Source organism: Sinocyclocheilus grahami, unplaced genomic scaffold, assembly GCF_001515645.1.
Source record: "Sinocyclocheilus grahami isolate Dianchi unplaced genomic scaffold, SAMN03320097.WGS_v1.1 scaffold428.1, whole genome shotgun sequence".
NCBI lineage: Eukaryota > Metazoa > Chordata > Actinopteri > Cypriniformes > Cyprinidae > Sinocyclocheilus > Sinocyclocheilus grahami.
The window spans coordinates 217,154-243,420 of NW_015505607.1; the positions used below are offsets into that span (position 1 = coordinate 217,154).

General features: G+C 36.4%; 2 protein-coding genes across 2 annotated transcripts in view; one reads left to right on the forward strand and one right to left on the reverse strand.

The window, feature by feature from the left end:
• Positions 1-8,662: 8,662 nt before the first annotated feature.
• LOC107551631 (uncharacterized) lies at positions 8,663-16,169 on the reverse strand. Its single transcript, XM_016233311.1, has 10 exons — positions 16,026-16,169; positions 14,442-14,539; positions 13,896-14,356; positions 13,322-13,637; positions 11,610-12,375; positions 11,337-11,519; positions 10,485-10,831; positions 9,837-10,087; positions 9,529-9,729; positions 8,663-9,447 (listed from the first exon to the last, which is right to left on the reverse strand). The coding sequence occupies exons 2-10, from the start codon at positions 14,493-14,495 to the stop codon at positions 8,991-8,993; spliced, it is 3,036 nt and encodes a 1,011-aa protein (XP_016088797.1). The 5' UTR covers positions 14,496-14,539; positions 16,026-16,169; the 3' UTR covers positions 8,663-8,990.
• Positions 16,170-20,713: 4,544 nt separating this feature from the next.
• The window catches only part of lmbrd2b (LMBR1 domain containing 2b), a 20,831-nt gene continuing 15,277 nt past the window's right edge, over positions 20,714-26,267 (forward strand). The window contains exons 1-10 of the mRNA XM_016233313.1: positions 20,714-20,772; positions 22,666-22,883; positions 22,967-23,079; positions 23,181-23,279; positions 24,286-24,453; positions 24,528-24,738; positions 24,883-24,957; positions 25,064-25,177; positions 25,250-25,433; positions 25,523-25,704. Coding sequence (XP_016088799.1) covers positions 22,710-22,883; positions 22,967-23,079; positions 23,181-23,279; positions 24,286-24,453; positions 24,528-24,738; positions 24,883-24,957; positions 25,064-25,177; positions 25,250-25,433; positions 25,523-25,704 — 1,320 coding nt within the window. The 5' untranslated portion in view covers positions 20,714-20,772; positions 22,666-22,709. The remainder of the gene's footprint in view (positions 20,773-22,665; positions 22,884-22,966; positions 23,080-23,180; positions 23,280-24,285; positions 24,454-24,527; positions 24,739-24,882; positions 24,958-25,063; positions 25,178-25,249; positions 25,434-25,522; positions 25,705-26,267) is intronic.

Below are 26,267 nucleotides of genomic sequence, written 5' to 3' on the forward strand. Positions count from 1 at the left end.
AAAGCTGTACTTTTACTTGTACTTAAGTATAAATTATGCAAAATAATATACTTCCTTACTTTTCAATCATAGTTCGTTACTGAGTACGCCCACAATTTGAATTGATATTCAAACCTTTGACGGCACTTCAGCGGTAACTGATAACTTCAGTAGATATTTAAAGATAGCCGACCGTGAACGGACCAATAAAAGCCCTGATATCTGAACCGGCAAAAGCCGGCGCTTTTCCAAGCTGCGTCTCTCTTTGCTCTCCGACAGTGAGTTTGACACGCATCCGCCTCCTGTCAATTACAGAGTCTGAATGTCCGCGCGGGATTGCAGGTATTCCGCATAATTGTAATCATTCCCGCGCAAATGTGGCGAGGGCTTTATTGTAACATGAGAACACAGTCATGTAATCGCAGAAAACTGGATGCGAGCTCTCAAATAGGCCTAATTTATACAAATGAGCGGCCTGTCCTCTCACTCCGACAATCATTGCTTGTGCGTAGACTGTGCAATCGCGATCTCTCCGTGCTTTTAAAGTAGAAATTAATTATCTTTGCTCCTGGATTAACCTTTGTCAAAAGTTATCAACCATTCAGAATAGATCCACGCCTGACAGATGAAAATCCTACTGGAAATTGTATTGGCACCAGTGAAATGCACCAGAAAGTCTTTCAACAATCAAAGATGGAACTTTAATGTCTTTACAATGTAAGTTTATGCTAGAAATGTTTTGGAATGGGATATTTGTCTGATTTGTACATATAAATATCCTAGTCTGCCTAACTGCATCACTACATTGTACAGACATTAGGGTCAAAGCCATCTGATTGATGTTCTATTTATCGAAATAAATAGGCCTAACATATATGGCTCTTAAATCACTGCTTATAAAAATTCAGTGGTGTCATATTTCGGAGACCTCAACAGAATTGAGGTCATTTGTTTTATAATTTTATTACTGAATGTGTACTAGTCTTTTTTTGCAAATTCAATCAAATTTGAAATCAAGCTTCCTTGTGCTGTAAGCTTTTGCAACAAAGTCACCTTATTTTAAAGACACAAATACACAGAATGAGCAAATGTTTAAGATTGAGATTTTTGTAATGGTAATAGATCAATATTTATATGTATGTAAATAAAAACCTATATTAAAATCTGTTCATCATATAAAGCGAATGTGTCTTTTTAGAAGACTTGGATTAAACCAATTTCAAAGCTTGAAATAATGATTGCCTTGAAAAAATGGATGTACAATTTTTTTTTAAATATTAAAATATCTATATGGCAGTATACAGTATGTGTTCGTTTTGCCAGTGGTATTGAAAATGATTAGTCGTCATGAAATCAAAAATGACCCTACTTACGTTTTAGTGCACATTACTAGTCTTGTGGTGAACAATTGAACATCCTGCATCTTCAGTAAACCAGCTACAGGTAGTCCAAAATGCAGCGGCTAGAGTCCTTACCAGGTCAAGAAAATATGATCATATTACCCCAATTTTACAGTCTCTGCACTGGCTACCTATTAAGTTCCGTATCAGTTACAAAATATTATTACTTGCCTATAAGGCCCTTAATGGGTTAGCTCCTGCGTACCTAACTAGTCTTCTACCACGCTACAATCCATCACGCTCCCTAAGGTCGCAAAATTCTGGACTTTTGGTAGTACCTAGGATATCAAAGTCCACTAAAGGAGGTAGAGCTTTTTCGCATTTGGCTCCCAAACTCTGGAATAGCCTTCCTGATAACGTTCGGGGTTCAGACAAACTCTCTCTGTTTAAATCTAGATTAAAGACACATCTCTTTGGCCAAGCATTCAAATAATGCATCTCATAATCTTGTACTGCAGTTATATCTGATCAAATGCACATTATTATTCCTTATCTTGGGTTGAACAAATCATTTTTGCTTGGTTGGAACAGCAGCTACGCTAATTATGTCTCTATTTGTTTCTCTGTTTTTTGCCACGGGATGTAACTAGGATTTACACAAGCTTCAGTCTGGATCCAGAACACCTGAGAAGAGATGATGCCAACCCCTCAGAGGACCTCAGATGATGCCAACCCTGAAACAACATACACTACCAAGTTTGATTGCAACATATAATCATTGCTGTTAATAGTGTTCATCGTCTGTTTGATTACATCATTAACTGAATTTTACCGTACATTTCTGCCATATGTACATCAATTTGACACAGTCACCACTGACACTTAATTTCCTGTAAAGCTGCTCTGCAACGATTTGTATCGTGAAAAGCACTATACAAATAAACTTGAATTGAATTGAATATCACAAAAAAAAACATGCTTCTCTAATCTTTTTGTATTCTATCTATTTGTTTTCTTTTTATTTATTGTACAATTAACAAAAGCAAAAAAGGCCTCTAACACTAGCTTGCTCTATTCTTTCTGTTTTCTTTTTATTTATTATATGATTTTTAAAAACTTGCTAGGTGTACTGTATTAAGCTAACTGAGACTTGTTATAGCACTCGCATATCATTACTCTTTTGTTGATTTTGATTGCTTCCATCGTCCTCATTTGTAAGTCGCTTTGGATAAAAGCGTCTGCTAAATGACTAAATGTAATGTTAATAACAAATAAAACTGAGATTTTGCTAATCTAGTCTCAGGCGGTGATATACTTTGAAAACCTTGACTGCATTCTTTAAAGATCTTAGAATTAAGAAAATGTCAAGAATGTTCTATTGGTCTTTCAATGTTTGGCCCAAACATACCATTGACTCTCCTGAATTCAAATAATGCATAGGACAGGAAGAGCTAAATAAACTTATCACTGCATCTAAACCAACAACATGCCTGTTAGATCCTGTACCCACTAAATTACTGAAAGACTTGTTACCTGTAGCAGAAGAACCGCTTCTCAATATTATTAACTCGTCGTTGTCTTTAGGTATGATGCCAACCCTGAAACAACATGATTTCTTTTAACATGATTTAATTGCTGTTAATAGTGTTCATCGTCTGTTTTATTACGTCTTAAACTGATTTTTTCCGTACATTTCTAAATCTAGATTAAAGACCCATCTCTTTAACCTGGTTTACACATAACACACTAATGTGCTTCTAATATTCAAATCCGGTAAAGGATTTTTAGCATTAATTAGGTCAACCAATTAGGAACACTTCTCATAACACCCGATGTACTTGCTACATTGTTAGAAGAATGGCATCTACGCTAATATTAGTCTGTTTCTCTCTTATTCCATACACAGGGGGGCTACAGAGAAGATCCGTCAGGTTCCTCAGAGAAGATCCGTCAGGTTCCTTTGCGCAGGGGCCATGCTAATCTTCTCTGTATCGTTCCAATTTTAGTATATGTGCTGCCGAAGCAAGCACGAACAGAGAGCCCGGACGAGGGCTAGATATACCACTGACTCCCAGCTGTGTTTCTCATAGGTGGTAAGTGGATAAATTACTTATTCTGCTCACTTGTATCAAATGTGACTGTAAAACATGCTGACCTAAACCTGTAAACCTTTAAAACCAGGACATTTTAAAACCAGTAGTTTTGTGTAGGTTTAACCTACCCTTCTCTGAACTGTAGATCAGAGGCTCATCTCTTCTAGCTGTGATTGGACCGCTCGGTATGACGCAGAGGCGCTCTTGGTTACATGTCACACACCCTCCCCCACAGACAGTGCACAACCTCCCTCCGGGACAAAGAGCGGCCGCCTTCCTCACAGAAGAGCATAAAGGGCTGAACGACCAGGAAACTCTCCTTTCAGAACAGCAGAGGCCGTGAGAACACTGTGAACCTCAAAGCTCAACTCAACAGCCACTAGAAACATTCAGTCTGAGGTCAAGATCAATACCTTCCTCTACTCCAAAGTCGTGTGCAATTTAACATCCTCATGTAGGCCTATAATGTAGTCACAAAATACTTTTTGAAGCTTAAAAAAGCATTTTTAAATGTCTTCAGCTGAGTTACGATATATATCTTATCTATATATATTTTTTAGAATATTTCCAATAATTTGTCATTTTTCCTAACAATTTTTATCTGCAAAGCCGAATGTAGCCAGTTGTTTATCCTATAGGTTTTTTTTTTATCAATAAAGCCATCAGCATGATGCCAGTGGTAGTTAGATCAAGGTGGAGAAATTACAGGTTATGTAGAATATGACAGATATGACCAATAGTAAACAACAGGACCCACCAATACCTGTCTAAACGTATTTGAAAAGGTAAGGGGCCCAGAGCAATATAACGTTAAGGTGACCTAAGAGGGAATAAATCCCCCTACTATGACGCATTTAAGAGAGATATTCTCTCCAATTATTAGAAATGTTCTTCATGCACTGAAAAAAAACATCTATTTAAAATAAATGCTACTCCTGAACTTTCTATTCATCAAAGAATGGAGGAATGACTGCTGAAAATTCAGCTTTGCCATCACAGGAAAAAAAAAAAAAGAAAGAAATAAAAATAATAAAAGTAATTTTTAATAAATATATTAAAAAAGAAAACAGTTATTTTAAAATGTAATAATAATCAAATGTAATAATATATCACAATAGTCCTGTTTTTAATGTATTTTTGCCTTAGTTTAAGTATTAAATGGCACTCAAAAGACACTCACTTGTCGCCATCTAGTGGCATAATTATGTTCTCCCAGCTTTGCCATCACAGGAATAAATTACGCTTACGCTTTCATAGTCTGCGCATTCATTATACTTCTGCATTTTTTAAAGCTTGAAGCTGGTCAGTGTTCACTGCCATTATATGGACGAACATGAGACATTAGAACGACACTAAAATTTGTAATACAACATTTGTACACTAGGGAGAGCTTAATACATGTCTGTAAATGTATTACATGTTAAACACGTTACAGGTTTTCAGTTTTAATTGCCTTTTATTTAAGGGCCATTTTAGACACAACTCTACAATGAAAAATACTGTCAGTTCACAGTCTTTTTGAAACGGTACTAAACCGTTGTTTACAAATATTTTCTTACTGTGTCATGGAGGAGGGGAACGGGGTCAGAACGGCTTTCATTGTTATAGGTTTGTAAATTTACAGCCATTTGGTTACAGTCAGACATTTTCCACGGATACAGTTGCTTACTGTAAATGAGAACACGTGGGGATGGAATGGTCAGGTCTATTTTGTCTAACCCTCTCTGTCATCACTTTCAAGAAATGAGAAAGTCATAGCTACTTTTTAAATTGAGAGAAAATTGTTAAACCACAATACCCCTTAGATTAAATGTTTTGTTTTATTATGGAAAACTGGGGTGTAACGTGATGATTCTAGGGGCCCCCAGATTTTTGGCCTCGGACCACAAGGTCCGGGAGGGAGGCCAAAGAGACTAAAAGAATCGGTAAAAGAAGTCTTGTAAAACTATCTTAAAAGTCTTTTGAGCAACATTCAATTTAGTAATTTTAAATCAAGAAACGGTAAGATGTTAAATAACCTAATTTTACAAGATTGTTCTGACATGATGGATCCTGCTCCTTCTATGAATAAGAGCAAATTTTTCACAAAAATAGTTTTGTGGCATAGTATAACACAATAATAATGTATTGATGTTTATATTAGAGATGGACCATACAATTTACACAAAATTGTATACCATTCCCAGGTTTGAATCCAATGGCTGACCCAAAATGAAGAGAATTCTGGGCCCTTCCCAGGTCCATATGGAATTGAATTTTGAGCTGATTGCATTAAAGGGATAGTTCACCCAAAAATTACTCCATGATTTATTCACCCTCAAGCCATCCTAGGTGTATATGACTTTCTTTTTTCAGATGAATACAATCAGAGTTCTATCAAAAAATGTCCTGCTTTGTAATGGCAGTGAATGGTGGTCAAGATTTTGAATCAAAATAAACTATAGCTTATTCTCACCGGAGTGGACCACACTTTCTCTTCCTTTCTTTTGTGACCATTATCTCTAAATCTGTGCCCACTGTTTTGATCAAATTAAAATAATGTATGTTTAGTTGTTATTTACAACAGCATTAAAGGCTGTATAAAGACATTAGTACGAGTCACATCATCAGATCGCAGCAAAAAAAAAAAATTTTATATGTCAATTTAGATTTGTTTGTAACATGCATGATATAATATTAAAATATGAATAACTATTTTTAAATACACTGAATTATTGTACACTTACACATTTTTGAATGATTACAATTTAAGTTTTTTTAATAGCTACTAGTAACCTAGTAATTCTCCACATTCTCCACAATTATTCTTTAAGCAGTGTATTAGTAGTAAGTTAGTATGCTACACTCTAAGAAAAGTCTGTAAAAATAAAGCACAATCTGCTATGCTAATATGAAAGAATGTATGCCTTTTTGTCTGAAAGTCACTTATCAAAAGTTGCTAAAAGTTGCCTAATACATTTTTAAAATTGCTAAATTTGTTGCTAGGTGCTTTTGGAAGAAAGCAGGTCAGTTTCATCTGTAAATAGGCTATTATTGTAGTTTTATCTTTGCTTACTGCGTTAAGTATTAAACTGCTAGCACATGTTAGCAGTAGCAGCCCCATAACTCATCACTCAAAACACTGTATGCTAAAGGACATCATTATTATCTATTGTAATGTTACACTTGTAATTTAGCAGACAAATATTCACATCGTTTTATAATAGGTTTAGAGAGAGCTAGGGCAGACAACAACACAACCATTACAAAAATGAACAATGGTTAATTTTCATAAGGGAATAATATGAGTATGACTCATTATAATGCACTAACATGTTCAGTATTAGGATTTTACTATAAAGATATTGTAATGATGTAATTGTTATTGTAATAATTCTGACATTAGGTAATTTAGAAAATATCAGAAGAAACTAAGCGACTGAAAAGGAAAATGGAAGTGAAGGTGCAGTTCAGGAGATAACTTTTAATTATTTTGCATGTCCCCAGCCTAAGGATTTAAACATTTTTTATGTGATGGCCATCCCAAAAAAAAAATTTGTTTCAGAATTTGTTGTGGGTGTATGGGATGGCCTGGTGATTGTGAGATTTCCAGGCCTGAAATTTTGTCCCAGTCCGCCCCTGCTGTGTACTTACAGTGTACTTATCTAAGAAATAGTGGGTATTATTATAAGGTAACTGCATGGTTAAGGTTAGGTTTAGATGTAGGTTCAGGTTTAATACCTAGTTATTACCCAGTTATAGCAATTGCTTTAGTATGTACACACGGAACAGGACTGTAAAATAAAGTGCTACCATAAGTTCTTCCTCTCTTGTTCTTCATCTTTTACACAACAGGTTGCCATCAAATTTAGTTTTAAATGGCCAGTACCAAATAAAATTGCATGGTAAGTTTGAAAATCGCAATGATTGTACATTTAGTTTGAAGCACAATAGAACTTTTCTGTTTTATCAACAATAATATAGGTTACGTCTAAATGATATGTGATGTGGAAATAATGCGTCAATAGATACAGAGATATCCAACTAACCTATAAACACTTTTCTCTAGCTTTCTCTAACACTATCCTAGCCATCGGAATATGGAAGTGGTTCTATTGGTTAATATGAAAGAACTTCCCAGAAGCTCCCTCATCGAATTCTATGAGTGGTTTGATGAGTCAGATAAAACAGTCCTGATTGTGTCAGTTCTGGACCCCTGTGTAACATGGTCTGATTTGGGCGTGTATCTGTGTTCCCAGGGTTAACTCTTTGTTCAATGTGTTACCATTACCCTGGGACTCTTTGTCATGTGTTTTATTACTTTCCATATACAGTAAATCTGGTGAACTATGAAAACTGGAGAACAAAACAATGACTCCCTTGATGTTAAAGATTTAGGTGAAACAAAGGTCGCCTGGAACAAAATCTTGCACATGTGATAATTCTCCAGGCCATGAAGGCTGCAAATCGGATCATGGTGTTTATCACAGTGATATACATGGAACATTAATACAGCGACCTTGCAGGTGAAGTTGTCTGAGTTTGGCTGTGGTAAATGGAGTCACTCCTGTGTTCCCAGGTTCATGGAAAAGAGTCCCGTGTTCCCAGGGTTCTGTGTTACATAGTTTCAATGGTCCTTTTTCCCCAAGTTCCTGGGTTTCTCTGTTCCCCAGTCCCCATGGTCCTATGTTCCACACTTCCCAGGTTTTCTCTAGGCCCTAGAAACATAGGATCTTGGGAGTATAGGACACAGGACTCTGGGGACATAGGAACCTGGGCCTTAGGAACATAGAACTCTCTCTCTTACAGATTCACAGAACCTGAAAAGGCCTAGAAACACGAGGAGTTCCGCTTGGAACAAATCCACTTAGATACAGTCCAGTCATCTTCTGGAGCTGATGATAAATTTACCCCACACCAGTGTATCCTGTACAATCTCATGTTTATAATTATTGCAGCTTACTAAACATTACTCAAGACAAGTATGTATAAAATTGATGTGAATATTAATAGTAAAAAAAAAAATAATACAATTTGGACCCGTGTGGTAAAACCATATACATAGTTTATTTCTTTTTTTAGGCATGCCTTTGTTATTTCATTTTCAAATGGCTCATTACAGTTCCATTTATATTGTTATAACGCTTTTTGCTTATTATTTATGTCTACGTAATAAGGCCTCTGGTGAAATTTTATAAAATAACTGTAAATAAATATTCAAAATTGTTGATTAAAGCAGCATATAATTAATTATTGTGAGGGTGTATTGTGTATGCACTTTCCATGTGTACACCAATCTTTAATAAATACAAAAAGCGACACTTAAATCAAGAGGAAAAGACCCCAAAACGTATGGAGATTGTTCACCATAGCTATCGTATACACAATTACAACAAATTATGAAATTAAAATCAATTTCAATAATGTTAAAAGTGGTCATTTAAGAAAGAAATATCTACTGAGATGAGAATAAAAAGGCCTTTATTTAAAAAAAAAACTATAAATAATCTTTGGCTATTACCTAAAGAGTACTTTTAAAGTATTTACAAACAAAGTATATAAAAACAATACTTTGCTCACTTACAATAACAATAGGAGCTCACTTTGCCCTCCTCATCTCCTCCATCCACTGCTTTACAGTCTTTCCAGAGGCTTTGGCACAAAAGTGGATGCCGCGGAACTGGCTGTGACCAAATTGTTTTGTCTTTGGTTTGCCACACTTTTTACAAACATACTGTTCACAAGGCCGCTTCAAGGGTAACCCCCGTTGGGCTGCCTCTTCCTCTGCCTTCCTCCGTCGCCAAGCAGTCGTCCTAGGCACCTTTGGACTAGGGAACCCGGTGGCAGCAGCTCTCTGCTCTGGGTCTGGTTGAAAGAGTGTGACATCAGGAGGTTCGGGACCCCCAATCACTACTTTAATTACTTCGACTACATGTCCATGTTGAAAGGGCTCTGGAACATTGTGTTGTACAGAAAACAGAGGCTCAGAAGCCTTCATGTTGTCAGTGCACTGGTGCAAAACCAACTGTTCTTGCCTCTGTTTCCTGGCGTTGTACCTGTGTACAGAAAACATGATACAGTAATTCATCTCTATGTAAATATAATTAATATACAACTGCATGTTAATAATCAATTACCACTGGCACAGTGTTCGCTGGTTTATCTCAAGCAGCTGTATACGTGTCCGTCTGGAGATGGCAGTGTTGTCCTGGACGATGTCCCTGATCGTGATGTAGTCGTGGAGGATGGCAGCCCATCTGTTGACCCTGACACCGCCGATGGTTTGACCAGCAGGATGGATGCGGCTGAGAGCCAGGCAAATGGCAGTGACAAGGCGGCTGACATTGAAGCAGATCAGTGGAACAAAAGTAATTTTTTAAAAATGTCAATAATATTTCAATAAAAATAAAAAAGGCCCAATTTTGTAATTGTCTGTCACACATACCTTTTTAGACCATCAACGCATGGAGTCACAAAGGTATCACTGTGGCTGTTGTTTAAGCACAGTCTGTCTTCGGGTTGGGCTGAGTGGATGACACCACCCTTGTCATGCTCTGACAGCTTATCCCACAGAGCGACAATCTCGTCCACCTTTCGCTTTGTGACAAATCCATGATTTCGAAACTCAACCAGACTGTTGGCTAGGTTAATAACATGGTCATATCCAGAAACACCATCAGGCCCCACACACTTTTCCTGAGAAAAAGAGTCTTTCCTATTACAAAAATGTCTTATAAACTTATGAACACAAACACATGGCAGAAAACACTTTGGTAACACTTTAAAATAAGGTCTGATTAGTTAACGTTAATGCAGTAACTAACAATAAGCAACATATTTGTTACAGTATTTATTATTCTTTAATGTTAGTCAATAAAAATACAAATGTTTATTGTTAGTTCATGTCCATTAACTAATATTAACAGATACAACTTTTGATTTTAATGAAGTATTATTTGTAAATGTATTAATGTAAATGTTGAAATTAACACTATTTTTCATTGTTAGTTCTTGTTAACATCAATGACAAATGGAACATTATTGTAAAGTTTTGGAACCTTTTTTTTTTTTTTTTACAGTGAACATCACTTACATAATCATCCTCCTGTGAGATGCTCTGAGGTGTGAACTGGTCTGCAGCGGTAGGCTCGTCCTTTATGGGCCCAGATGTGGAAGACACGATTGGATCCAGCTGCGATGTTGAGAGGCCAGAGGAAGGTGATTGCAGAAGTGCTGCCTGATATTGAATGGGCTGATGTGGTTTGAGGCTGAGCTCCAAGAACTGTGGTGATTTGAGGTCATCAAAGTCTGAATCCTCATATTCCAGGTCTCCCTCCAGATGCTCATCACTCCCATCAGTAGCATCGGGATCCATAAGGTAGTCAACCTCCAACACTCTGTTGGCTTGAGAATAAAGATACTCCACCCCTATGAGCTCACCTGTGCAAACAGTATGTCAGAAGTAAGGCGTTTGTGTGATTGTAAACATAAGTGTGACACCTTTTCCGTGTCATTGAGCCAACAGATTTACCAGAGTGGTTAAGTATTAAACAAAAACAAAAAAAAACTAAATACTACTAAATACCAGAACAGCATGACAAACATACAGTACCATTCAAAAGTTTAGGATTGGTAAGATTTAAAAAAAAAAAAATTTAAGATTAATATTTTGAAATAAGTCTCTTATGATCACCAAGACTGCATTTATTTGATAAAAAATGCAGTAAACCAGTAATATTGTGAAGTATTATTACAATTTAAAATAACTGTTTTTCATTTATTCCTGTGTTGGCAAGCTGAATTTTCAGCAGCCATTAATTCAGTCTTCAGTGTCACATGATCTTTAAAAAAAAAATTTGTACACATAAAAACATATCAACACATGAAAATACTGAGAAGAATTTGAAGAGAAACACATAAACAAGAAAGACATAAAATGCATTACCAGAGTACTCTCTGGGGCTGTTGTGTTCTTTAATCAGTTTACGGCCAAGAAACTTCTGACTCAGACGGTTTACATAGTGCTGCAGTGGACTGCTTTCATCTACAACAACAGATCGGGCCTCGTTCCACTGCACTACCCCTTCTAACAGGTAAACATGGAAGTGCAAGTCATTTGTACTTGTACCTAAAAAAAAATAAGAGCAATTTAAAAAAATCCTGAATTCATGTTGACATAATTCACACAAATAACACATTATTTTTGGGTCATGCAAACCTGGTATGAAGTGTTTCAGATGCTGATGGAATGATTCAAGGGATCCTATGCCACGTGCACAGTGATAGAGGGGCAGAATGAGCCCTCCTCTGGTCACCTCTCCAACCTTTCTGTAAAGCTGTATGCCTGGAGGGTCCTGGATACACAAAAGGTGGCATTGTTGGGCTCGCCAGATCTCCTCCACCCTCTCCTGGTCCAACAGTTTGTTGCCCATGATGTCTGTAGCCTCCATGAAGTCTTTGAACAGCTGTTGAATGAGCTGCTTGGCCACCTGAGGCTCACGTGTCTGGTGGCGGCAGTGCCTTACTAACTCTTCAGCAGTGGGCTTGCTGGATGTTTTGACATCCTTAGTTTGTCGCAGCTCCTGTTTTTTGGCTTCTTGTAGTCTTTTTAAATCTTCAGCATCCCACTCAAAGATACAGGAGAATAGCTGTCCCATGAAGGGGCCGTACAGCGGGTGGCTTTCTGAGGTGACGCCTGCAGTGAACCGCATCATGAACTGCCACGCGTCCAGTCGAACGACCAGCTGGTCCCACTCATAGAACATGGCTTCCACTTTGCTGTTGCCCGTAGATGAACAACAGTCTCGGTCAACATAGAGGACTTGTGGAGGAGGCTTTCCAGCTCGCCGGTAACGTTCCATCAAGCCGGAGCACATGGGAAGCAGGCCCTCATCCACTGTTTGTGTCAGGACACATATTAGGACCTGCCCATTCTCATTTCCCACGTTTGTGGACCACACAGATGAATCATGTTTCTTAGTGACCTAAAGATGGATGAAAAGAAGTGGTAAATGTTACAAAATTGGATGAATTCCAGTGCTATATAGGTCAGTGATGAAAAAAGGAGCCCTGCAGATCCTCATGACTGTGTCAAGGTCAGTAAGTCTCTTAAAATATTAGGTAGCTTTATAACATGGCAATGTTACTTCTGGTTGTAAAATGTGGTGTGACTCCCCAAAAGACTTACGAATGAGTGAATTAATAACAGTTGACTGCTAATACATTATTAATAATTAAGATATGTAGCTCACATGTATTCAAAGGTGTATGTAAAGTACTTTATTTGATTGTTACATCACATGACATTTTTAGGGTAATTAAATTTAGTTATGCCTTGAAAATGGTTTTCAAGATGAAAGAATTTCGTTTTCATACGAAAGAATGATTACAATTTTTCCTTTTCTTTTTATCGTATTTATCTTTTCTTTATCATTTGAATTCTTATATACTACTGTTCAAAGGTTTGGGGTCAGGAAGACTTTTTTAAGAAATGAATACTAAATGCATTAAATTGATCAAAACTAAATCAGAACTAATGATATTTATAATGTTACCAAAGATTTAAATTTCAAATAAATGCTGTTCTTTTGAACTTTGTATTAATCACTGAATCCTGAAAAAAAATATATATAATGCAGCTGTATATATTTAAATATTATGCAACTGTTTTCAACATGATAATAAGATGTTTCTTGAGCACCAAATCAGCATATTAAGAATGATTTCTGAAGGATCATGTGACACTAAAGACTGGAGTAATAGCTGCTGAAAATTCAGATTTGCATCACTGGAATAGAAAACAGTTATTACATTTTAATAATATTTCATCAAATGTTTTTTCTGTATTTTTAATCATATAATTGAGACTTTTTTTGCAACTTTTGAATGTATGTATTAATAAATGCATAAAATATAGTTGTGTCTGCTCACCTTCTCGGTGGAGACCATTTTCAGGATGGAGCCGTAGATGGAAGTGACCCTGGCCTTCATCTCTCCGAGTCGTGTCAGTACATCCTTTGCATATACCATCAACAGCAATGATAGAGAAGGCACTGGCATCATCTGCGGCAGCCTGGCAGTAACAGTGCTGAGATCTTGAAACTTGTCCAGTACAGAGAGATACTCTGCGGACTGAGCCAGCCACTGCTCTTTGTGCCGCACACAAAGGTGCTGATACAGAGACATCGCACTCTTCCCCGGTGTCTGACTCCGCATCAATCTAACAAGCTCCTTATCGCAGGACAACCTTTGAACAAAAGACATAACACAAAATCAAACCCATTTTTACAGTACACTCTCAGAAAAAAAGGTACAAAAGCGGTCACTGGTGGCGGTACCTTTTCAAAAGGCACACCTTTGTACCTAAACAGTCCATATTGGTACCTTAAAGGTACATATAAGTACCTAAAGTGTACATATTAGTACCTAAAAGGTACCGCCCCAGTGACGGCTTTTGTACCTTTTTTCTGAGAGTATTTATTGGCTGTCAAACAACTCTGCTAACCTGTAAGTCAAGACTGCTGGGAATTTCTCACGATGGATGAGATCTAATTGATCCAGGATGTCTTGCGACCAGCCCGCCACCTTTTTCCTGCAAGAACAGCACTCCAGGTACTCCGTGACCATGAAATACCACCCGCTCATGTCCAAAACCCTCCGGACAGTGCTGTACAGTCCCCAAGGCCTCAAATGATTCCCAAGACGACGGCAGTTGGGCTTTGTGCACAGCAGCCTGTACGCCCACATGCGACAAGGCATCCAAAGGAACAGCCTGCTGTGAAAGAACGGGTCAGGAAAAGGAGGAGGCTGTGAATACAACAACTGGGGTCCTGGAGGTGACCACCACAGCTGCAGAGGTTCAGTCAGCTTTAACTTCCCAGATGCATCTCTGCTGAAGAGAGTCTTACTGACCCAGAGATGTTGCTCTTTTGGCAGCGTCTGTTTCCAACCTTCTGGTAGTAAAAGCTGTTGGAAAAAGGGAGAGAAAGAAGGTGAACATGCAGCTGTTTTTGTCATTCTGCAAAATAGCCACAGCTGTCATTTGACTTACTTCTTCAGGAGGATCAGAAAGCTTTTCGACTACTTGTGTTTCCAGTTCAGCCATTTGTGATGAGGGCTGGGATGTCCAGGAGGATCAGCTTGCACAAGCTGGCATTAAAGAAGAATAGAGAAATAAAGAGAAAGGTTAGTGATGCATTAAAAAATTTTTTTTTTATAGAAAACCAAAATTAATGTTTGCATTTAGCCAAAGACCAAAACCAAAATGTAAGTTTCTGTAATAAAATAACCACAGAACTGAAATCGTCATGCTACATACGTTTAGGATGTTGTGTTCTCAGATGATAAATTAAAAGTAAAGTTTTTCAACAACAAACTGCCTCTCAATATTTTAGACAAGTACATTTTCCATATTGCTACTACAATTTTTTATTTTTTTGCATATTTTCAGTTGCTGAAATTCTGGTGTATCACTAGAAAAAAGATGAGGCCCAAAGAAAAGGCATCATACATTTCTATTCTATTTTTGATAGTGTTGCAAATGACATTACTAATATTTGAAAATAAAACAATACAAACAATGTCAATGTTACAATATTTATTTTCCCTTTTTACAGTGTAATTACACATTTAAGTACTAAGTAATATTAATGTACATTTAATTAACAAGTTATCAACATGTACTTGTATAACATAGTTAGGATTAGCTGCTTGTAATTATGCATAATTTACTGTTATTACTATAGTAAGTATGTGTAAAGTGTAACAAGGACACTAAAATAAAGTGTTACCGAAAGCTCTAATTTATTGTAAGTCAAAAACACAACAATGACAAAAATCCCTGGAGTAGTCAGACCTGGAAAGCTGGCGGTTCCAGTCATTTTAATGAAAACAAATATTAATGCAACACAATATAATTACATTCTAGAGAATTGTGTGTTTCGAACATTTATTTTGAGGAGGGGCTTTTTCTGTTTCAGAATGACAATAACCCTGTGATTAGCATTAAAGGGATAGTTCATCCAAAAATTAAATGTATGTCATAATTTACTCACATTCAGACCTGTATGTGGCTGGCTTTTTTCTATGGAACACAGAAAAGAATATTCTGAAATATTTTGTTTTGAAAGGATTTATGAGTGTAAAATAAGAGTCAAAGGGGTTCAATGTTGTTGGCGGAGTTATAATTCTTTCCAAGTGTGTTCAGCAGACTTCAGGTCTGGGCTTTGTTTAGGTCATTCAAGTTCTTTCACAGCAGACTCGGTAAATAACTTCTAACGTTATATGGGCCTCGCTTTGTGCACAAGGACATTGTCATGCAAAAACAGAAAAGACCCTCCCTAGGGTGCCCACATACTTTTAGCGTTAATAGTGTATTAGTATATGTTAGAGCTATTTACAACATGAGTTATTAAAGTACGTACGACTAAATACAATACAATACAGTTACAGTATCGTTTACGAACGACACAACGAACTCAACATACTGTGTAATCTGGACAATTAATAAGCAAACGCGTCATGCTCATTCATTCATAAATGAACCTTGATTGTGAAAAGACAATACTGTAGACCCGTAGGTGAACCCCCTGGCATTAATTCATCCAATCGCCACAACATAGTGTTTCAAACTCACATGGAACGGGTCGTATTGATCGACAAATCTTATCTTGAGGACGCCGAAAAGTGATGTGACGCTCGGCACCGAGGCTTCGAAACTTGTATAAAAAAAAAAGAAAAGAAAAGAAATATCTCTATTTCACTGTACCGGAGCCTGATTCATTTTGCCATAACCACGTGATCTGTGACAGCCGAAGCTTCGTTTTCGCACACAACCACGTGACTGCTGCAGGTTTCCAGTGACATTCTTTGATAAGAATAAATCATAAAACGAATAAAACTTAACATAGTGTAGTTTTGTGCATGTTCAGTTTGTATTACTCCCCACTTCACAAACACTTCAACTGACCATTCCACGATAATGGCTCCCGAGATGGTTTTGCCTGTAACTTTAAGTGTAGTAAGTTATTAAACTCTCAAATTTTCATAAACAAGCTCTAGAATCCTGGAAGATTGCTTTTAAACATAATTTCTCCCCGCACACGTGTATTATTTGGAATAATGAAAATATAGTGTCTGGAGGTAACAAATAACTTTTTTCATTGAATGGGAATCAAAGTAGGATTGTTAAATTCTTCGAACTTGTAACCAGCAATCACTTCAACTGAATTGCTAAAATCACGAATTATAACTGCAATGCGCTGTTACAGCAGTGAATTATCCTATATTACTTTATTTATATATCATGCCGCCAGAGGCGGACAGTAACTGAGTACATTTACTTGAGTATTGTACTTATAAATACACTTTTTGAGTATCGGTACATTACTTGAGTATTATTTTTTCTGGGAACTTATGACTTTAACTTCACTACATTTGAAAGACAAATATTGTACTTTCACTCCACTACATTTCTATCAAGATCCTCGAAGTAGAAAGTTGTTACTATGTAGCAGTTTTGAAAGTCAGTGGGTGATTTTTTTCTTCTCTAAAACGTGACTTTCTTTTTTTCAGACAGTTTATCAGTAATTGATCACGACAGTCAACAAAAATCACGAATTATAACTGCAATGCGCTGTTACAGCAGTGAATTATCCTATATTACTTTATTTATATATCATGCCGCCAGAGGCGGACAGTAACTGAGTACATTTACTTGAGTATTGTACTTATAAATACACTTTTTGAGTATCGGTACATTACTTGAGTATTATTTTTTCTGGGAACTTATGACTTTAACTTCACTACATTTGAAAGACAAATATTGTACTTTCACTCCACTACATTTCTATCAATGTCCTCGAAGTAGAAAGTTGTTACTATGTAGCAGTTTTGAAAGTCAGTGGGTGATTTTTTTCTTCTCTAAAACGTGACTTTCTTTTTTTCAGACAGTTTATCAGTAATCACTCTTGTAGGGCTACATGAAAGGATTTTCCAGCATTTTTTAAACACTGTTTTGAACACAACAATTCAATAATAAGAAGATAATATTGTGGTATATATTAGACACAATATTGTCAGATTTTTGCAATCTTGATAACAACATTTTGAGCAATTATAGACCAATATCAAATCTTCCTTTTATAGGCAAGATTATTGAAAAGGTAGTTTTTAATCAGCTGAACAAATACTTAAACTGGATACCTGGACAATTTTCAATCTGGTTTCCGACCGCATCACAGCACAGAGACAGCGCTCATTAAGATAATAAATGATATTCGCTTACATTCTGATTCTGGCAAAATATCAGTGCTGCATTTGACACTGTCGATTATAACTCAAACTCTAACCTCTAGAGAGACTGGAAAACTGGGTCGGGCTTTCTGGGATGGTACTCAAATGGTTCAGGTCATACTTAGAAGGGAGAGGTTATTATGTGAGTATAGGAGAGCATAAGTCTAAGTGGACGTCTATGACATGCGGAGTCCCACAAGGCTCAATTCTTGCACCACTCTTGCTTAGCATGTATATGCTCCCACTAAGTCAAATAATGAGAAAAAATCTAATTGCCTATCACAGCTATGCTGATGATACCCAGATTTACCTAGGATCTGCTTTTAGCTATTTTGCCACCCCGCAGATGGAATCAGCTTCCATTATTATCAATGTGATTATTATTATTTTTTATGATTATTTTACTTTATTTTATGTAAAGCACTTTGAATTACCAAATGTGCTATATAATTAAACTTGCCTTGCCTAAATTGTGTACGTGAAAATATTACCTATAAAGCCACAGAAGAACTGTTGTGCATCTCCTAAAAAAACACAATAGGTGTTTGACTGAAGCAGCACTGCACAGACCGTTCTGTGTGTGACATCAAAGTACCACAAGAGCGATTAGACAGCACTTTTAAAATTTTAGTTTTGATGTCAAATATGTCTTGCTGTTTTGCATTTTTTGTTAAAGCAGTGTTTCTGTTGTAAAATTATACAGCTACAGTTGTGTTGCTGGGTTCTAAAGCAGGTTTGATTTTGTTTCTTCCTTATCACTCTGTATTTACAGCAATTTCACTGTCCACTCTGTTCAAATGTGGTTGAATGGTTACACATAGATGTGTGCACACACTGTCAGAGCTGTGTGAGATAACTACCATCCTGCTTTTGTGGGGGTGTTAAATATTTATTTATTTTTGTTTTGTTTTTTCCCCCATAGGTTTCATTCTAAAAGTTCTTTATTCCAAAGATACTACAAGCTAGTCAGTGTATTCAGTAGGTGTAATGTATTCTAAGTTGCTTCAGAAGTATTGCAAGTATTACGTACAACAATAAAACAGTGCATTGACATAAAAAAGGAAATGTACTTTTGCTACTTAAGTACTTATAAAAGCAATTACTTCTGTACTTTTACTTAAGTAAAAATCTGTCTTTACAACTTTTACTTGTAATGGAGTAATATTTGACCAGCAGTAACTGTACTCAAGTAATGGAGTTGAGTACTATGTCCGCCTCTGCATGCAGCACAAACGTCCGTCTGTGTAAGAAACTATGTGCATATTTAAATGTCAAATCATCGCAGATGTATTAAGCAAGATACGAAGAACAGGCCACAAAGAAATCTAGCTTTGCATTCAGACATTGTTTTTGGTTTTATTGTTATTCCTGTTCTCATTTTTCCCTTGTTAAATCAGGTAAGAGCTATACTTATAGTTTAAGTATGCTAATCATCGTTTGGGCAGCGATGCAGGAAAGGGTCACAATATTTCCAGGTCCTTGACAATTTAGTACTTTAGTACTGTACATTTAGTTCTGGAACTAAAGCGGTGCGAATGGCCCTTATAAATGATTTACCTGGTGAGCAGAAATCTTTAATTTGATAAGCACAAAAGCAAATTAAACTATAAAAATTATATATATATGTATATATATATACATTCCCTTCTGTTCAAGCTAAACGACCTCTTGTTTTTGTCAGGTGACATGGTGATACCTCTATGGGTGATACACATTTTTAAGCACAGCGCTCCCTCTACAGGACTGGCCTTGCCTTTGTAGAATCAAAAAGTAATAATTTTTTCCCCCAGCAGATTTGATTACACATCTGCTTCGTATAAGTCAACATTTCTGCAACATATAGCCTACGTACGCATATTCTCTTTGTTATAATGTACTATTTTTGGTACTAATTTTAATGTAGCCTATACTGTGCAATTTTTCTAGGCAGCATCAGTACTTTTTCTATAGGCCATTTTAATGAAAATCAAAGAATCATTTTATAATAATTCACTTTTTTAGAACTAATTTACAGCTAGGACACTGAAGGCGTTATCTTACACACAAACTATATAATTAAAGCATCTGCCCCAAAAAGACTAAACATCTTAAACAGTGTTTTTTAAATTTTCCTTTTTTGCTGATAAACAGTGTTGGGGAAAGTTACTTTTAAAAGTAATGCATTACAATATTGCGTTACTCCATAAAAAAAATAACTAATTACGGTACGTCGTTACTTTTTATGGAAAGTAATGCGTTACGTTACTTTTGCGTTACTTTAAAATCTGGACAGGGCTTGCTTGTTTGTTTTTAAAATAAAAAAGTTATATTTTTGGCAAATATATAAAAGCCTTTTCACACCAAAAGTGAAATGAATAAGCCTCAGGCTGAAGGGAAAGTAAATTTACGTCCGTACAGTAGAATGCAGAAGAAGAAATTTCAACACACTTCAGCAATAAAAAACCAAACAAATGTTTGTCTAGAGTCATTTTTGCTTATTAGTATGAACTGGATCATCGAAGGTCAGAAGCAAAAGACATTGGTTAATAGAATGGGATTAAATACATAAAGGATATTTGTGTTGTTTAACATTTAATTATTGCAGGTTCACGTCATATTCTGGGTTGCATTATTTTTATTCATTTTGAGGAATACTGAATCTGTGTGTGTTTTTTTTAGTGAGTGAGATGAATTAATGCATATTCATATTTATTTTAGATCTACAGTAACATTTTCTGATTTCTCTCAACATGGGGACAGGAGAGCTGTCAATCAATAAATTGGAAAAAAAGTAACTTGCGTTACTTATTTGAAAAAGTAACTCAGATATTCTCTTGTAAATTAAAAAGTAATGCGTTACTTTACTAGTTACTTGGAAAAAAGTAATCTGATTACGTAACTCGCGTTAATTGTAAAGCATTACCCCCAAACTGCTGATAAAACTATTTTATATTGCATATCAGGTTATTTGCACTCATTCACAGTAGTTGGCGATATGCACCTATGGCGTCTGGCCGATAACACCAGAAGAAAATAGGCCGCGCCCATAAGACGCGTCAGAGCCGTGACGTTTGTTTTCTGGAAATCGGGGAAATGTGGATTTCCTCCAGGTAATTTTTATCATCACGCAATGCCATAGATTTTTACTTTGGGATTGAATTAGGATATATGTATATTGCGTCTCATATTTCTCTGCAGCAGATCTGAGGTAAGGCGAATTCATTTGATCCCATGATTCAGAGCAAAACACGGACACAGCCCGAATGATCAGCTGGAGAGGAGATTTTGCTTGACAGATTTGTTTGTTGTCATCAAACAGTTGTGTATAAATAGGAATGCCTTGCACGTAATGTATTAGGTTTGAATGTGTATGCTTTATTCTAGCGATGTCGGATTAGTGAATGAATCATTCTTTTGAGTAGGATCTTTTTTGCTGACTTGGTTAAAAACCTGATTCAAAACCAGTCGGGCTGCATTTATTTTAAAGCATTGTGAGAATGGTGCAAAATGTCATTCCAGAGTTAGTAATGGAAATGCGTTTACGACTTCGACACGCATTATGAAGCTCAAAAGAACCTGTTCTGTCTGAAAAGAACGATTCGCGGAAATAAGCCCATCACTGCTTCCCATCCCACCCATTAAACTAACTTGATTGTCTGCATAAGATTATTAAGGCGTGAATGAATCAAGAATTATACATAATTAGTCCTTACGATCAAATGCGGAAAAATAAAAGGTTCTCTGAGATGCATAATCTGCTGTCAGCTGCCATGAATTGTTTGAATACCCGTCACATAAGTACATACAGGTACATCTAAAAAAAAATTAGAATATCATGGAAAAAAGGTCAATATTTTTTGTCACTAATTTCAGAAAGTGAAATCCATATATTATATAGATTCATTACACATAGAGTGAAATATTTCAAGCCTTTATTTCTTGACATTTTGATGATTATGGCTTACAGATAATGAAAACCCAAAATCCAGTGTCTCAGAAAATTTGAATATTGTGAAAAAAGTTCAATATTGGAAAGTCATGGTGTCACACCCTAATCAGCTAATTGCCTCAAAACACCTGCAAAGGTTTCCTGAGCCTTTAAATCATCTCTCAGTTTGGGTCAGTAGGCTACACAATCATGGGGAAAACTGCTGACTTGACAGATGTCCAGAAGACAGTCATTGACACCCTTCACAAGGAGGGTAAGCCACAAAAGTGAATTGCTAAAGAAGCTGGTTGTTCACAGAGTGCTGTATCCAAGCATATTCATAGAAAGTTGAGTGGTAGGAAAAAGTGTGGTAGGAAAAGGTGCACCAACAAAAGGGATAACCGCAGCCGTGAGAGGATTGTCAGGCAAAATCCATTCAAGAATTTGGGGGAGCTTCACAAGGAGTGGACTGAGGCTGGCTTTCAAGAAATAAAGGCTTGAAATATTTCACTCTGTGTAATGAATCTATATAATATATGGATTTCACTTTCTGAAATGAGTGACAAAAATTTTTGACCTTTTTCATGATATTCTAATTTTTTGAGATGTACCTGTATTTTAATAAGGGGCCTTGAGGGCACATGATTATGTTTTGTAACCATTAAAACGCTCCATTTATGTCAAACACTTCAGTCGAATCAATTAAATAAATAAAAAAATTCAACCCGTTACCCATTCAAATAATGTTAACTTCAAATAAAAAAGTATTTGAATTAATGCACATGATATCATAACAGTAAACAATTTGCTAAAATACAGTTTACATAATTGTTTATAGATTATGTAAATTTGAACTATCTTCAGTAGAGATTTTGATATTGTTTTGTATTTATGGTAATATTTAACCTCACTTTTTTATGCAGAAATTCAAGTGAAGCGTGACAAACAGGCTATTGTGTATTAAAAACATAAGGGAGGAGTTCTTTGAAATCCCCCACCCCAACTTTCATTTCATGTGGTTTTTAACTGTTTCCTGTTGCATGTCATTTGTCTTTTGGTCTTTCTCTGTTTGCAGTTGTTCTCAGTCCCAAGACGAGTGAGAGGAGTGCGGTGTGCACTATGAGTGGGGCGGCGCTGGGAATAGAGATTGTTGTGGTCTTTTCCCTGGCTCTCTTCCTCCTGCATCGCTATGGCGACTTCAAGAAGCAGCAGCGCATGGTTCTCTTTGGCACACTGCTGGCTTGGTATTTATGCTTTCTCATCGTCTTCATTCTTCCCCTGGATGTCAGCACGGTTAGTGTGGCTCCCACTCAATAGAAGTGTCCAGTGCAGTTAATTCCTGATGCAACTCGGCAACTTGTGCAATTGATTTTCAGACAATCTACAAGCAGTGTTTAATTGATTACGAAGCACATGCCCAGACCCCCTCAGTGAGCCCTGTCCTTTCAAACCAGACAACTCCAAATACCTCCATCTCTGCCAGTAAAAAGTAAGCCTATGAATTCACCTGCAGCCCATGTATTCAGTTAGTCCTGTTCTGATTGAGCACAAAACTGTTTGTGAACATATATTCTGTCCCTTTTTCCAAAGCACCCAACGTGTGTGCTATAAACCATGGAGCTATATTCCAGATGGCATCATGCCCGTGTTCTGGAGGGTTGTTTATTGGACATCACAGTGTCTTACTTGGTGAGAAAGCTTTGTCCTTTACAAACTTGATAATGGCGTCTTAAATCTTCCTGGTAAATATTTGTCACGGTTACTACACAAATCTGTTGTAGGGCTGCAAGATTAATTGGGGGGAAAACCCTGAAATCGCTACATGGTTTATCAAAAAGAGATGTCATAAAGATTGCCATTTAATTTAATAAATGTATGCGCTGCTTGTTTCAGAATGAATTGTGGCACTGTGTTCATTTACACATGAGCAGCTCTTACATATGCTTTGAGTTTGGGTCACTTTTATTATGCACTGAGAAAGACAACATGCACCAACAATTTTCTCAAACTGTCAACAGTAAAGAAGCTTTAAGGGCTCCTGGATTTCCAGCAAAATAAAAGCTTGATATTTTAACGTTTGACAGTCATGAAAATTAGTATTGTAATTTTACATTTCTATGGTAAAATAAAACGATTATTTAAATTCATTTGAAAAAACAATAGATTACTAGTGTAATATTTCACTGTAAAATAAAAAAAATTATGATTAATAGTTTTATTATTTTTCTTAATTTGTATTTTATTTTACAGTGAAATATTACACTAGTAATATTTCTTATTTTGTTTATTTAGTAGTAATACTAATATTTAATAATAATGCCACGGACCCCCAAGTAAAGTGCCCCTTCCAAAATAAAATAATAATAATATTAAAGCTCATTGTCGTTTATAAAGATCTTTATTTAAACTGAGGATAATAGTAAGTTTGATTAATTTAATAATTAATTTACATTTGGCTGTTTTAAATGTTTATATTGTATTAAAGCCAACTTAAATTATTGACATATTAGGAAAATATTACTTGTAATTTTAGAACATGTTCAGTTTATTTCAAATTTATATGTATAGCACTTTTCACAGTAAATATTCTTTTCTCACAAATTTTCTGTGAACCCTTGGTTTAAATAATGCATAAATAACTATGCTGTATTATACCTGTAAGAATAGTGGTTAATAACAGTGTTGATCTTCCAAGGCTCCTTCTGCCATTCATGCAGTCATATGCTCGTTCTGGAGGATTCTCCATTACTGGAAAGATCAAGACGGCTCTCATTGAGAATGCCATCTATTATGGCACATACCTTTTCATCTTCGGCTCTCTTCTCATCTATGTGGCCGTGCATCCTCAGTGGCACCTCTCCTGGTCTGTAAACCAATCCAGAACATTCTTCCATTGTTGGCTTTCCATACTGACTTTTTTCTGTATCACTTCACCAGGTATGAGCTGCAAACCATCGGCATCACTGCGGCCAACACTTGGGGTCTGTTTCTTCTAGTGTTGCTGTTGGGCTACGGCCTGGTCGAGATCCCTCGCTCGTATTGGGAGGCGTCGCGCCAGGGTCACCTCCTCATCAAGACTTACTTCAAAGCGGCCAAGCTCATGACAGAGAAGGCAGATTCAGAGGAGAACCTAGAAGATGTCATGGAGGTGAAAGCCATGTGTGTTTATACACTGTAAACAAACATCCGTTCACACTATATGAGTCCAGATGAGCTGGTTTTTGAAAGGCAATGCCAGATCTGAGCCCGTTCAGCTAACATTGTGTCTTAGATGTTTGTATTTTTATCACAGGAAGTGAGAAAAATCAATGAATCAATCAAATATAATCATCCATTGAGGAAGAACGTGGACACCATTCTCCGAAAGGTGAGAGGACAACATGATAGCAGTCTTCTGGTGCATTTTTATGTATATATGTGATTTGAAGTAATCATGCCCCTCTTTTTAGTAGAAATCTGCTTATTGTTTTTAGTGTCCAGTTGAATATCAGGAGAAAATGGGCAGGAACATGGACGACAATGAGGATTTTGATGATAAACATAACACATATCCCACTGAAAGAAGCCTTTCAAAACTACACAAGCAGGTACTGCTCAATTTTTTTTCTCTGTGTTTTCTGAAATTTGCTCTGGAATAATACTAACAGCTGGTTTCTTAGGTAATCTACGCAGTCCAGCGGTACAATCGCACACACGTTCAGTGGCAGATATTGCTGGAACAGGCTTTCCATCTTGAGGATGTTGCCAAGAATGAAACCAGTACCTCTCGGCAGTTCGTTCACAGCTTTGCCCCTCCAGAACCTGTCGGCTGGTTCAGACGCTACATTTATACGCCCACAGTAGGTAGGTGCTCTAATAGATGTGGATATGCTATATTTGAAACAAATGTCAGTGTTTGTCCTGCCTTTACTGTCTTTTGCTTCCTTCATCAGAGTGGTACTGGGAGTGTTTGCTGAAGCAGTGGTTTTACCGTATACTGTCTGTGCTTCTGTCACTCTTTTCGGTGGCTGTGGTTTGGTCCGAGTGCACTTTCTTCAGTACTCATCCCGTTCTGTCACTCTTTGCTGTGTTTATCCAGCTTGCTGAGAGAGATTACAACTACCTGTACATTGAGGTGAGTCTGCTTGAGCTTAGGGATCTAATCTAGGAAAATCTGATTAAAATATACATGTAAATTATTTTTGGTTCCAGGTCTTTATTGAATCAAATAAGATCCTCAGTTATGATTGTTTTAGAACTTTATACAAACATTATGGGAAAATATTTAAAGCGGAAGCTGACAAAAAGTAAGGATTTAACTTTTTAAAAAGGAGACTCTTATGCTCAACAAGGCTGCATTTATTTGATCAAAAATACAGTAAAAAAGTATTATAGTAAAATATTATTATAATTTAAAAAAAGTTTTTTTTTCTATTTTTATATATTTAATAATTTGTAATTTATTCCTGTGACAGCAAAGCTAAATTATCAGCAGCCATTACTCCAGTCTTCAGTGTAACATGATCCTTCAGAAATCATTATGATTTGGTACTCAAGAAACATTTCTTATTATTATCAGTGTTGAAAACAATTTTTGTGGAAACTGTGATTTTCTTTCAGGATTCTTTTTTTTAAATAGAAATATTTTGTAATTATAAAATTATTATTTTCCTTTGAAAAATGTTTAATTCTATATAT